This window comes from Apus apus, chromosome 2 (assembly GCF_020740795.1).
Source record: "Apus apus isolate bApuApu2 chromosome 2, bApuApu2.pri.cur, whole genome shotgun sequence".
NCBI lineage: Eukaryota > Metazoa > Chordata > Aves > Apodiformes > Apodidae > Apus > Apus apus.
The window spans coordinates 30,902,301-30,914,876 of NC_067283.1; the positions used below are offsets into that span (position 1 = coordinate 30,902,301).

Here is a 12,576-nt window from a genome sequence, read left to right on the forward strand (position 1 = left end):
CTCTTTTATAGCATCACCTGTGAATGTTACTCGTGTCCACAATACAGACAAGCCAAAAGAGCCCACATACAGCATATCACTGCACTTCATATGGCTCAAGACTATACACTCTCTAGAGATCATATCCTTGGCAATATCAGTACTATTGAAAAAAAGAAATAGGATGGATTCTATAGCAGTGAAATAGCACTAATGTTTATATGTAGAACAACTTGGAATTGCTCAGGTCCTTGACACTTCTTTCATAATGTAAACCTTCTTTCATAATGTAAACCATTAAGTTTCTGGTTAAATAAATTGATGCAGCATGATGCTGTTTACTGAAACTTTAGCAATGCTCATATATTCACTAGATATCAAATACAAACCAGTTAATTTGACAGACTGCAGAGTTAAATAACCCGTAATAACAGGCCCGTATTACTCTCACTTAGCAAATGGCAGATATTTTTAATTTCTAAGAATGTTTTGAGTGGAATTTCTTGCCATTAAATTATCCAAGAAAAACAACTACAAGAAATTAGAACTTGCAACCAGCTAGTGAAATTCCTGAAATGTGTCTATATCCTGTAACAAAAGTGTGTAAGTTAGTGAAAGCAGTAAACACATTACCCTAGGGTCAAAGAACCAACAGCTCTGTAGCTCGGGACATCTTTTTGATGAATGTGAAACAGCTGGAATAAATATATCAAGGGTAACAATTGTGCTCCCATGGTAGATCCAGCTGCTGCAAAAATAAACCCGGGGAAAAAAAAAAACAAAGAGTAAAAAGAACCCAACAACATAAAAAAATCCCTCCCACACCATACAATGCCACAGTTTCTGCACATGTCTTTTGAAAATACAAGACACTCTGCAAATACTGGTTGAAAATGAATGTAGACATTAATTTGTTAGAAGTAAAAATATTTCATAAATTGTTTACCAAAAAATCAACAAATGACTGATTTTCTAAATATCACTGAACAGCAATATTTTCTTAGTGGTTTATTGCCAGACTGAGGAACATTCGTACCGGCTAACGAGAAAGTTATTTAAAAACAAACAGTTAAAGACTCATAGTAATCCTGTTAATACTTTATTAGTGTAATTTTTTAGCTTTCTATTGGACAGAACATAAATACAAACTCCAAAAAAAAATTTAAGAGTCCTCTGCCATTCAGTAGAAGTGACCATGGCAGTCTGCTTCATGTTCATTCTTTGTTACACGAACAAGAGGAGGGGGAAGGGTGGGAAAAAGCATCAATAGAACAATTAGGCACACAGCTGACACTTACTGTACAATGATATGCACAAGTAATTTATAACAGCTATATTCATGAGATGTGCTCTTCAGATTTTTCCCTTGCAATATATGAGCTTTGCTCAGATGAGTAAAGATCATTGAGAACAAGGGAATTAACAAAGGATTAACAAATAAGACTTTTAAAACAAGTCCTTAAACTAATGCAACAACAGAATGCAAAATTGTTCAGCTGAGAAGACATTTTTAACCTAGACTTCAAAACATTAAAAATTCATTTATTTTACAGTTATTCAAATACACATGCATTACATGAAAATATTGCACAAAATTGAAATTTAGATTGTGGAATTCATATATTTTTATTTTGGTACACATTCTGGTAGCACTTAAAATTTACTGTTTAGTTCTAGCAAACACCAGCAGCACGAGCTTGAGGATGAACCAAATGAAAAATTCAATTGCTCATTTTCTCTTAAAAATAATTAAGGCTAAAACAAGTGCATTTGTTGACAATGGCACAGTTTTCAGTGGCCAGTCACAGCACCCAAAGGCCAGAAAATACATCCAGACACTTAAGTGCTGTATATTAACATTCAGTTTTGGAAACTTTTTAGGATAACAGGCTGCATGGGTTGACAGGGCAGGTCAACAACATTTGAAATCATCAACAAAAAAACCCATTTAAATAAAGGTACATACAAAGTCTTTTTAACAAGAAGTATTCATTTCTGATTATTTTTGCCAGTCAACAGGCACCACTGAATTAGGAAGCCACATTCTGTAATTAAATACAGAAGACAAAAATTCAATACATATATACATATGCACACACACATAAATGTGTGTATAGGTATATATATGTAATAAATTAAAAAAAAGTAAAATGACCAATACACACAGCATAGTATGTTCAGTTCACATTCCTGGAGATATTATTTTATTGTAGTACAGAAATGTACCAGATAATTAAAAAAAAATCCCAAATTTGCAAATGATCACTATTATCTTGAAATTTTTCATGGTACCTACAGATAGATAAAAGGTTTCACAGATTTGACAAAACAGTATTTGAACTTCCCACTTTTATACTGCATAACAAATTTCAGTGATTTAAAAGACAAATGAGATTTGTTAGGATCAATGATATATTTGCTATATCACCAAGTACAACTGCTGATTGATCTTTCATCAGTCAGATGCCAAGTATGCTTGAGCACCCTGACATCAGAGGAAGATACAGGCATGTAAACAATAGGAGCTGGCTATGTTGGTTACTTCACATAGAACTCAAGAATTTTGTTAAATTCTACAGCACTTAATCATCATGGTTTCTACAAAACCTGCAGAGAGGAAGGGGGAAGGGTTCTTACATATTTACCAACTTGTCTTCCTAGGGATTATAAAAGAAAGGGATTTCATTTACAGTATTTAGTTCTGCAATAAAGAAAAAAACAAGTGCACTTGAGCCCATGCATACTGTATGAGAATGTTAACAGTACAATATGATCATCATTAAATAGTATGATAAAAGGCTACACTGCATTAATAGAGTCCATGAGAAAAAATTATCTATATAGAGGCTTCAGTCAATTTAAGTGGGTCTTCTGAGAACCTTCTATCTTCTCTTAGAATGCCTTCATAAAAGGTCTGTGCTCCCCTCTCATGTAAAAGGATCATTTGTTCCCATTAAGACACAAATTACTCTAAGGATGCTTACTCAATAGCTGCATCTTCCCCTGTGTCTAGTGTTCAGAACAAAATGGACTCTATAGGATTACTTTCTGTTCACCTGGACAGTGGTCTTTAAAGGGGTGGGGACTATGAAAAAGAAAACACAAACTGAGACATGCCATGGCCAAACAGGACTATTCAGTTGTTACTTTATTTCCAATTGGAAAGAAATTCTTCAATGAAACTAAACAGAATGATATGGGGCCTTGATGTCAAATTTTTATTAAAATTTTACACTATGCAAAAAATAAAAAAAATATTTAAAAAAATATTGTTGTTTTATATCCTTTTTATTTTCATATATACACTGAGATGCAGTCAAGAATTTTGAAGCGTTTGCATATGACTAGTGAGATCCTTTACTTGTGAGGAACCATCTAGTACTAGTATTTTTCCATATGAGGCTTACACACTAAAAGGTAAGGAATCTTTCAATTTAGTAGGACATAGACTTTTACAACCCAAAAAAGTTTTGAATTTTAGTGGGCAGTTGTGTGTAAGCTGTGTCTTAGAGCAATTTCCTCATCTCCTTACATGATGTCTACCTTCCTTGAAACATGTACCCCCTTCCTCCTACAACTATGATCATGACATATGTTCAAATAAGTCAATTTAACATAAATATGATGTCAATGAAGTTACATGCAAAATGTATGCCAGGTGCTGTAAGAGCAGAATATGGCCCTTAAAGCTACAGAATAATCAGAATAAAGGTTTATTTCTACTGCACCTCTGCCTTCTCTAAAACTCCCCTTAGAACTAACGTTAGTTTATTTTTCAAAACATGAAAAGTGATGTAAATGTGGCATAAAAGCCACATTACCTCAAGTTTTCCTTAATAACTGTACTTTTATAATGGGGCTATAACTATCTCTCCCCTCTCCTGACTGCTTTTCCTGTTAGCTTAGCCTATACAGGAATGTTAAGAGAGCCCTACAGAGCCTCAACACTCATAAGGTAGAATAACTCTACCTGATTCTCACACATTGCACTATCTCCCAGTGCCGAAACACCCTATTCTTCCATTCTATCACCAGAGTTGTGCTTTACTTGGACAGTCTGGCACTTCTCATTACTGCGAAAACATTGACTCAGGAATGGAAGGAATCAGCATTCTTATACACTGGGCCAGTATTCTTCTCAATGTTGTATGAAGACGCACCAAATCACTTAAGACACATAAACCCTTCAGGTAGTGGTTGAATTACAAGTGAAGATGAGACGATCCACAGGTCTTACAGATGCATTAATAACCTAATATGTGACACTAGAAGACTGGTGCAGAAATAACAGCATGTGAGTTTGAAGCCCCAGAGAATCTGCCCAAGTAATTAGTCCTGGACAAACATACACCAGCTTAATAGGTTTGAAGTGTCACCTTTTCTGCAAGGAAGGCGCTTGAGTAGAATGTAGTCTTTGCTTATACCTCTGCATCTGCTTTGACCGTGAATGCAGTTTGTTGAAGAGCTCATGGAACTTATTTTGTGGAAATAAGGTTTCTAGGAATCTCTCCAGAAACACGTACACCATTCTCTTATTCAGTTGAGTGTGCTGAAACATTTCAAAGACACGAAGAATGCCTTTCCGTGTTGTCTCAGCGCCTATGATGTGCTTCAGCTCATCTACAAAAATGAAAGTTACACAGTAGTTTAAGCTAAATTCTGCTTCTGTGTTAACAGCAAACTTAAACTGAACATTAAGTCTTTTAAATGACGTAGCTTGGAACAACATTTAAACAATCAACAAGAATACGGGCATTATTCCAGTAACAACATATGATAAGGATTATTAGACTTTAATACCAGACTCACCTGGCATTACCTCCAGTAATTTGGTCTTCCCTGCCACTCTTGTTCTCATTCTAATAGCTTTGTCCCTCCGTGGAACAGCCTCTGCTAAAATGCCATTGGGCCAAAAAGCATCTCTGTAACAAAAGCAAATCTGTCAAAACACGTTAAAATTTTACCAAGTGAAAGTTTCTTTTTAATCCCTGAAAGCTACCTCATAAAACAAATGTAAGAAAGCAATTTGCACACAACATAACACACAGTTCAAATATTAGAAAATGGAAAAGGCAAAAAAGAAATCAAAAGCAAGAAGAACAATACACTCGACCTACTAGTAGCTACCATACACTTCTTTAGTGCAAGAACCAGATGAAAAAAAATTAAGAAAATATTACACACCAAAAACATCCAAATACCACATTGTTACAGAAAATACACCTAAGATTTGCTTTTACCAATCAGTCTCTAGTGCCAATGAGAGACTCAAGCCTTAGGTCTATTAATTGCTTTATAAGATCTCCGTTGGTAGTTAAGCTATCAATAAGCTAGAGCTGAGATGAAGCAGTTTCAGTGTAGTATAAAGCCCAATGCAAAAATGTGTGGCTCTATAAAAAGGTATTTTGCACCAGTAAATTACAAATTACTTTCCTGATTAAGCAGCACATTCTTACTGGTTTTTATTAAGAATAACAGGGTTTCTGTAAAGTATAAGCCTTTGGCTGATACTTTATCCTACTTAACATCTACCACCCCCATCCAACTGCAGATGCCATTAAGCCTTTTAGGAAAGAGAATGACAAAGCCTTTGATACTTTCAAACTAGAGTTCAGTTCTGTTGTACCTGCCCACATGCAAAACATATGGCTGAGTACGGCATCTCTAGAGCTAATGCAGAGATGCCAGCTACTATAGTAGTCCTCTAATGCATATACTTCCTGAAAATTATCCTCATCCTGTTTGACATAAAATTTTAATTCCTAGTCTTCATTCCTAATATTTGTATTACTATAATTATAAATTATTAAGAGTACGAGTAACATCTTTTTCAAAGTTGCTGTTGCCCTGAATCATAAAGGGGTATTAAAAACTTTACTCTGACAGGAAGTTATCTTAAGGCACAATAAAATATAGAAATACAGAATGGTTTGGGTTGGAAGGGACCTTAAAGATCATCTAGTTCCAAACCCTCTGCATGGCCTCTCCCACAAACAGAGCCTTTGATAATTTCAAATTCAAAACTTCAGTTAATTGTATCTGCCCACATACAACACATTAGCTTAGAGGCAAGGGTTTTTTAGTAATAAGTGTTTGCATTTCAAGGCAAGGCATACACATGCCTTCAAGGTAAACAAGACACTTCAAGCAGTAATATGATGGAATTTATATATATATACACTCATACTCTACCTCTCCTAGACTGGCTAACAAAGAGCTTCTAAAGGAAGAGGAGAAAACTCAAAAATATTCTTCTTTATGTGACATTTTCTCTCACTTAGCACATGTAAAAAGCAGTGTATGCTCCAATCAGAGTTCTGTACAGTAATAATAATTTCCTCACTTAAAAAGAATAGGAAGGATATACAGATACTAGACGTTCACTAGCAAGTACTTCATACTTAACGTCTATGATAAAAGACATACCTGAAGCGTTTCACTGCATCTGCTACTTGCTCAGGAGATGTCATCCAATCAACATGATCAACTATTTTTCTAAAATCAAAGCAACAACTCTCATTTAATTTTTAAAACAAAAAACAAATAGGCATACAGTTTTAAAGAACACTCTGGGGCAGCAAATAAAGTAAAATTCCAGCTTTCTTCAATTTCATAATTAGGTTCTATAAAGCCACATACTAGGAAGGCAAATTCTCAGGATAAAAATCTAAGCTCACTGAACACTCCTAAAGCTAAAGCCTTTTTCTATTTGAGTAGAAGCACAATGACTAGGCAGGCTGAAAAACTGATGTTGCATCTGCCATCAACACTAGATAAATGTTCTGATTGTAGAGTACTCCTTTATGGAGCACTCTTCAAGTTCTGATTCTGTAAGCAAAGAACCTACTTAAAATCTCAAATTACAATACTTAGATATGCAGTTATTTATTAATCTTTAACAGGAGACACAGACTGATCGTAAACTCTTTGACCATCAGCACATACACACAACATCCAAATCTAGTATGTTCGCAGAAATGACACACGCATCTGTGTATCAGCATAACCCCAGGATTATCTCCCTAAACATAGTATGTATTTCGTTTTCTAAGAAATAGGAAAACACAATTTTGCTGCAGAGTACCATTAAACCCCAAGAATCTGCTAGGACAAGGTATGACGGCTGAATCAGAGGAAGAAGAAGATGCAAATATCAAAGGCAGAAGGAAAATAGTTCTGCACATGTCTGCAATAAGAAAGCAGCCTGTGCACAAACTAAGCTAGTTATACTACAATCTGAAAATAAGAAGTATTCACAGCCCTTAAACAGGCCAGCATGTTTTAGGGAGCTCAGGTCTCAAGATATTTGTCTCCTGGACATCTGGAATTATTTGAAAAAGACCCTGTGCTATTATAATTACATGGTTGCATCATTACTGGTACCACAAGAACTGTCTATATGTTTCACAGTTATGATGAAAAAAACCACAAATATACTTGTGAAGTGTAAAAAGTAATGATATGGTGAGGAATGTCCTGAAAAGTAATAGGAAACTGCTCATCATCTGCCAGAAATGAAATTTTTTTACTCATGGCATTAATCCAAAATGACAATATTGTGCCAACCTTGTTTCTAGATGTTGGGTTTTTTGTTCTACATTTTTATTTACATTTCACAAATAAATAATTAGAAGGGAAAACCTGAAAAAGTAGTTTTCTAAGCTGAAGTCAAGAAACATTACTGATTTAGCACTATTAATTTGCTTTGCATTTGCACAAAAAAAATTCTATACATGAATTACGAATTACAGAAAACATGGGGGAAGAGGGGGAGAAGGAACTCCATAACAGTTCTTTTCCTTGTCCCCCCTCCATCTTTCGAAGTGAGAGCGCAAAAGCTTAACGTAGTAACTGTACAGTTCACATTATTTGATAATGCTGATGTCTCATTTGTGCCATCAAAGAGATGCAAACAGAAATACTGCAGAAAGTAATAACACTAACAACAAAAAGCATGGTGTAAAAGACAGGGCAAAAAAGCACAGACACCATCAATATTACATTTATTCACATATAGGTGGACTTTTGTTGATATGTCAAAGCTCTTTTGGAAGTTTTCTAGCATGTAAGAGTTACTGAAACTTGTCTTTCAGCAATGTTCTGTGTTTATCTCCATTTTGCACCACATTGGTACTTGGCTTATTGATCCTCTTCAAATGGGAACGCATTCAGATCTAATCAGCAATAATTCAGTAGTACCAAAGAGGATTTACAGACACACTCTACATAGTCTCACACAGTCGCTCTATGTAAGAAAAACAGTACCTATTAATTGTGTCACCATATGTTGCTCTAATAAGTTGCTGAAGCAGGTTTTTTATATTTCTTCTTAACCACTGATTTCTTTCCTTTAAATCAAAGACTTCATCCATAAGGAGGAGCATTACTCTCAGCGGAATATTGTCATCCACCTGATCAAGCAAGTAAAAGTATTAGTAAATTTATTTCAGTTTAGTTCAGAAAACTACAGTTCTAGTAGCTACCTCTCAGGCCAAATGCTTCAGTATAAGCAGAACAATGACAAAATACTTTGCTTTATATTTTACTGTAATCTGAAATCTTTCCTAAATCTTCTGTAACATCACTAATAGCAAAGAAAGATTGAAAATTAAAGGTAAACTAGGCTTAAACACACTGAATTTTTTAAATAAGACAAAAAGTAGGTTTTATTTCACCAAAGTGGAACAAAGGTAATATAAGTAAATATGTCTGAAAGAGAGAGCTTGTCCCTGGTTTCCTCCTTTGGTAGCTCTCTTGTCAAATGCCCAGCGTGAAAAACTCTGGAAGAAGCATTTCGCTGGCATCTTTTTCTTTTGGATGCACTGTGCCAAATTCAGAACGTCCTATGAACAATGACAGTTCACTGGAATGAACTGCCCTTTATTTAGATATTATTCTGAACTGCATGGCTATTAAGTGCTTTTATGCTTGTAGATTTTAAAAAGTACAAGCATTCTATTATTTAACAGAAGATATTACTCAGATTGACTTAAAAAAAAACCCAAACAGTTATGGAAATCCTAAAATAGAGGATTCAGTAACTGCAAGCTTTTAAAGATGGATGGCATACACTTTAACTGTCAATATTTTTTTCAAATATTAAAATTTGAGGCAGGGTTTACTAAATTATTTAATATGAAAGTATCAGATTTTCATCTTAGTTTTTATTAATGTTTCTCTTACAGAAATGACAGCAGTTTCTCATGGCCTGCTTATATGCCAAAATACAACCCTGCACACTGTTAAAATTACATAAAAAGATTGCATTTGAAATCACAAATACTCAAAATATAACAAATCAATTTGATTTTGACCAATTCATTATTTAACTTCTTATTTATTATTATAACTTTATAGAATAACAAGCTAAAATTAAAATCTACTATATACTCAGCAAAATGTATTGACTGAATGCACCTTCTCTGAGTTTTTGGGGTTTTTTTATTAGGATTTTTACATTCTAAGCATAACATTCAGAATTTTGTTTTGTATTTGCCATCTGACACCGCTCTACCTGGAAGAGCAGTAGTTTGTACTGTATTGTTCATCCTATGTTGGAAAAAGTAGCAAGCTTTCACAGCTATGTGGACACTTTTTTGGTGGACTACACAAGTAATCTGTATATACAACTGAACAGGGACAGTGGATTCATAATCCAGTTGAAGATTCTATAAACCCATGCCTGGATTTTACAGTACTGCTTCTCCAAGTAAAATTCCATTCAAGCTGCCGTATTTTTTGTCTGATTGAGAGACTGTAAGTTGTGAACAATATATCTTAAAAAGAACAGTTGAGAGTTAAAAGGTTTTAAAACACTGGAGATCTGCCCTTCAGAAACACTTGGTATGTAAGTTATAAGTTATCAAGAACTGTAGCTTTTACCAATTTTACAGATCTATGAAACAGATGCAGGGAAGCTGCTAATATACTTGAGAAGTATTTTGTTTTGCCTGTGCAAAACAGAAGCCTCAGGAGTATCACAGATACACATCTGCAATTACAGATTTACAGATACAGACTAATATAGTGGAAAACAACAGAAAAAGAAAACCCAGAACTCAAGGATATGCTATTTGAGCAAAAATACATCTACCAAGCCATCACAGTAGTTACGCACAGGAATACAAATAGGAATGCTTTGATGTGACCAAAAAACTCAAAACATGAAGTGAAGAACAGGTGCAGATTTATTACCATAGCAAATTGCATATAATCACTGGTAATCTTATGGTATTTCTGTCCTACTTAGAGGTATTTCTTTTTTCCAGTGGTTTTCACATATATGATCAATGTTTCAAACAAAACAACAGCAAAATACCATAGCTTATGATAATATCAAGAGCTTAAACTTCACTTTCAAGTCTCTAACATTACTGTTTCATATATTTTAGGTGTTCACATACTAGAAGTTTATTATTCAGGAACACATTCTGAAGCTTGTTTTTTTTCCCATAAAAATATAGTAAACACTACTTCTGATCCATTAAATAAATGCTTCCAAAAAGGTCACATCAGAAATCAGAATCCATAGAATGGCAACAGAAATTATGCCAACAGTCTAATACCTTATCATCTTCAAACAGACAGAAATTGAAGAGAAGAAGGGAAAAAAACTTCCAAACTCCTAGCCACAAAACTCAGAAACAGTAGCATGTACACTGTAAATTATTCCACTGCTGTGTAAATTGTTTTAGTGCCAATGAAGATGTTAATTTTAGAAGAAAGCAGGCAAGGTTGTTTTTTAAGAAGTTAACTGTTTTAAGTGCCTGGTACAATATTAAGAAACAATAAATACATGGTTTAACATAAAATAAGTAACTCATTAATTTGGTTTTATAAAGAGTCAACTTTGAAAGGGCAAACGTCAGACTCACATTGTCATCAATTGGTGCTGCAACACGGCAATGGTCAGGGTCTGAATAGGTTTTCTGGATCAAAGGAGGCACCTACAATGAAAAAAGTAATGTTTGTGTAGGAAAAAAATGCTTTAGAATAACAATAAAACAGATCAATTTTCTAAATCAATTTGGTTATGAAATGAGCACCAAATATTTGGTCAAAAGTCAGGTGAACACTATCACAGATAAATGTACAGTAGTACTTTATCTTCCAACAAATCAAGCCTGCAGGTATTCTCCTATAGCTATCAAAGTCATAAACACCTTTAAAACAATCCACATGTATTTTCTCAGATGCCTAATGCTTCAAATGAAAAACACCTCAAAATTCATATGGGATACCTCTTGATTTTAACTCCCACCTAGCCACAGGCTTCCCAGTGAGTATAAAGGCAGATACATTGTTAGTTAACACCAGGGAAGTTACAAGCAAGGCCCAGGACTAGTAATTTTATCACCCCAGCAATCATACAAACAAACAAACAACCATCTACACTACAATATTATTATGGTTTAAGAGTTAACTCATCTCAGTTCTACAGCCACCACATACAATTGTCTTGGTAACACAAAATGTAAAAAAAATTCCTGATAACAAACTCTTACAGCTACACACAGAAAGAGAAGGGCAAGGGAAAGGAAGGTTAGATGGACATGTTAGGAAGATCACTACTTTCATAGGAGTTCTAGATAGCATGCCATGCTACCATTGCCCCCCTCTAAGGTATTACATTTTAGGAATACAAGAGATGAGAAAAGATGGCAGGAAAGACAAAATTTAATCAAAACAGAATTCAGCAAAGAAGAAGCAGAAAAGAGGCTATCTCCCTATTCTAAGTTTCAAAATATTTTGTTCGTTGGTTTTGGTTTTTTTTTATGAAAGCAGCAGATGCAGCAAACTAGCTTTAAGAGAATGTCTGGTAAAAAAATCAGCAAAACAGGTGACTCAAACTTCTCAAGTGACTGTACCAAATTAAGTGAAGAAGAATCACTATAAAAGTCTGTAGATGCCATCTTAAAATGTGCTACTTAGTAGCAAAGAGAACTCTGTCTCCTGCTGGTCCTTATTAAAAGGGTGTAGGTATAAACTAGATTGCTCTCCTGTCTAATGACTTGACTCTTCATTATAGTATACAACATAAGTCTAAGTGAGTCAATAGCTCATTTCCTATTAATCCACTAGTATGTGTTAACTACCAAATATTTTCTTACCTTGAAAAATGATTGCTTTATGTCTTGTCCCAATCTCTCTGACATTTTACCCATGTTGTCTGACATTTTAGTCATTCCCTCTGCCAGGCTGTCAGGGAGAGACTTGACTGCATTTGATACATTTCTCATAGAGTTACGCAGTGGGTTTACAAATGTGTCCATCTGAAGGGGAAGATGTTTAACCAGAATTGTATAATCTATGAGGACACCAGTATATTAATAGACTATGAGAAGTTTCACACTGTTCCAAAGAATAATATAAAGAACAACCCAAATTGCTTAACTTCATTACAGAATGCAGAGTAAAGCTTTTAGCTTCGCATTTATATTTCTCATTCCTTATAGCCCTACTATAGCTATTTACATCTTTCAACAGATCTTTTCCCTGAGGCATTTCCATTTCCTATCCCTCAACTTTTCTTAGCTTGAATTTATTTTCCTTCTCTTCTCCAGTCAATGCCATTTCTCCCTTCCAAGCTTCCTACTT

General features: G+C 34.7%; 1 protein-coding gene across 3 annotated transcripts in view; it reads right to left on the bottom strand.

The window, feature by feature from the left end:
• Positions 1–1,065: 1,065 nt before the first annotated feature.
• SNX13 (sorting nexin 13) overlaps positions 1,066–12,576 on the bottom strand; it is a 59,428-nt gene continuing 47,917 nt past the window's right edge. For 2 of the 3 annotated variants that reach the window (XM_051609923.1, XM_051609922.1), the window contains exons 21-26: positions 12,090–12,251; positions 10,854–10,925; positions 8,245–8,390; positions 6,406–6,474; positions 4,789–4,901; positions 1,066–4,599 (exon numbers count right to left, since the gene is read on the bottom strand). In XM_051609923.1, the coding sequence (XP_051465883.1) occupies positions 4,352–4,599; positions 4,789–4,901; positions 6,406–6,474; positions 8,245–8,390; positions 10,854–10,925; positions 12,090–12,251 (810 nt within the window). In that variant the 3' untranslated portion in view covers positions 1,066–4,351. The remainder of the gene's footprint in view (positions 4,600–4,788; positions 4,902–6,405; positions 6,475–8,244; positions 8,391–10,853; positions 10,926–12,089; positions 12,252–12,576) is intronic. The other variant, XM_051609925.1, reaches the window with a different exon arrangement.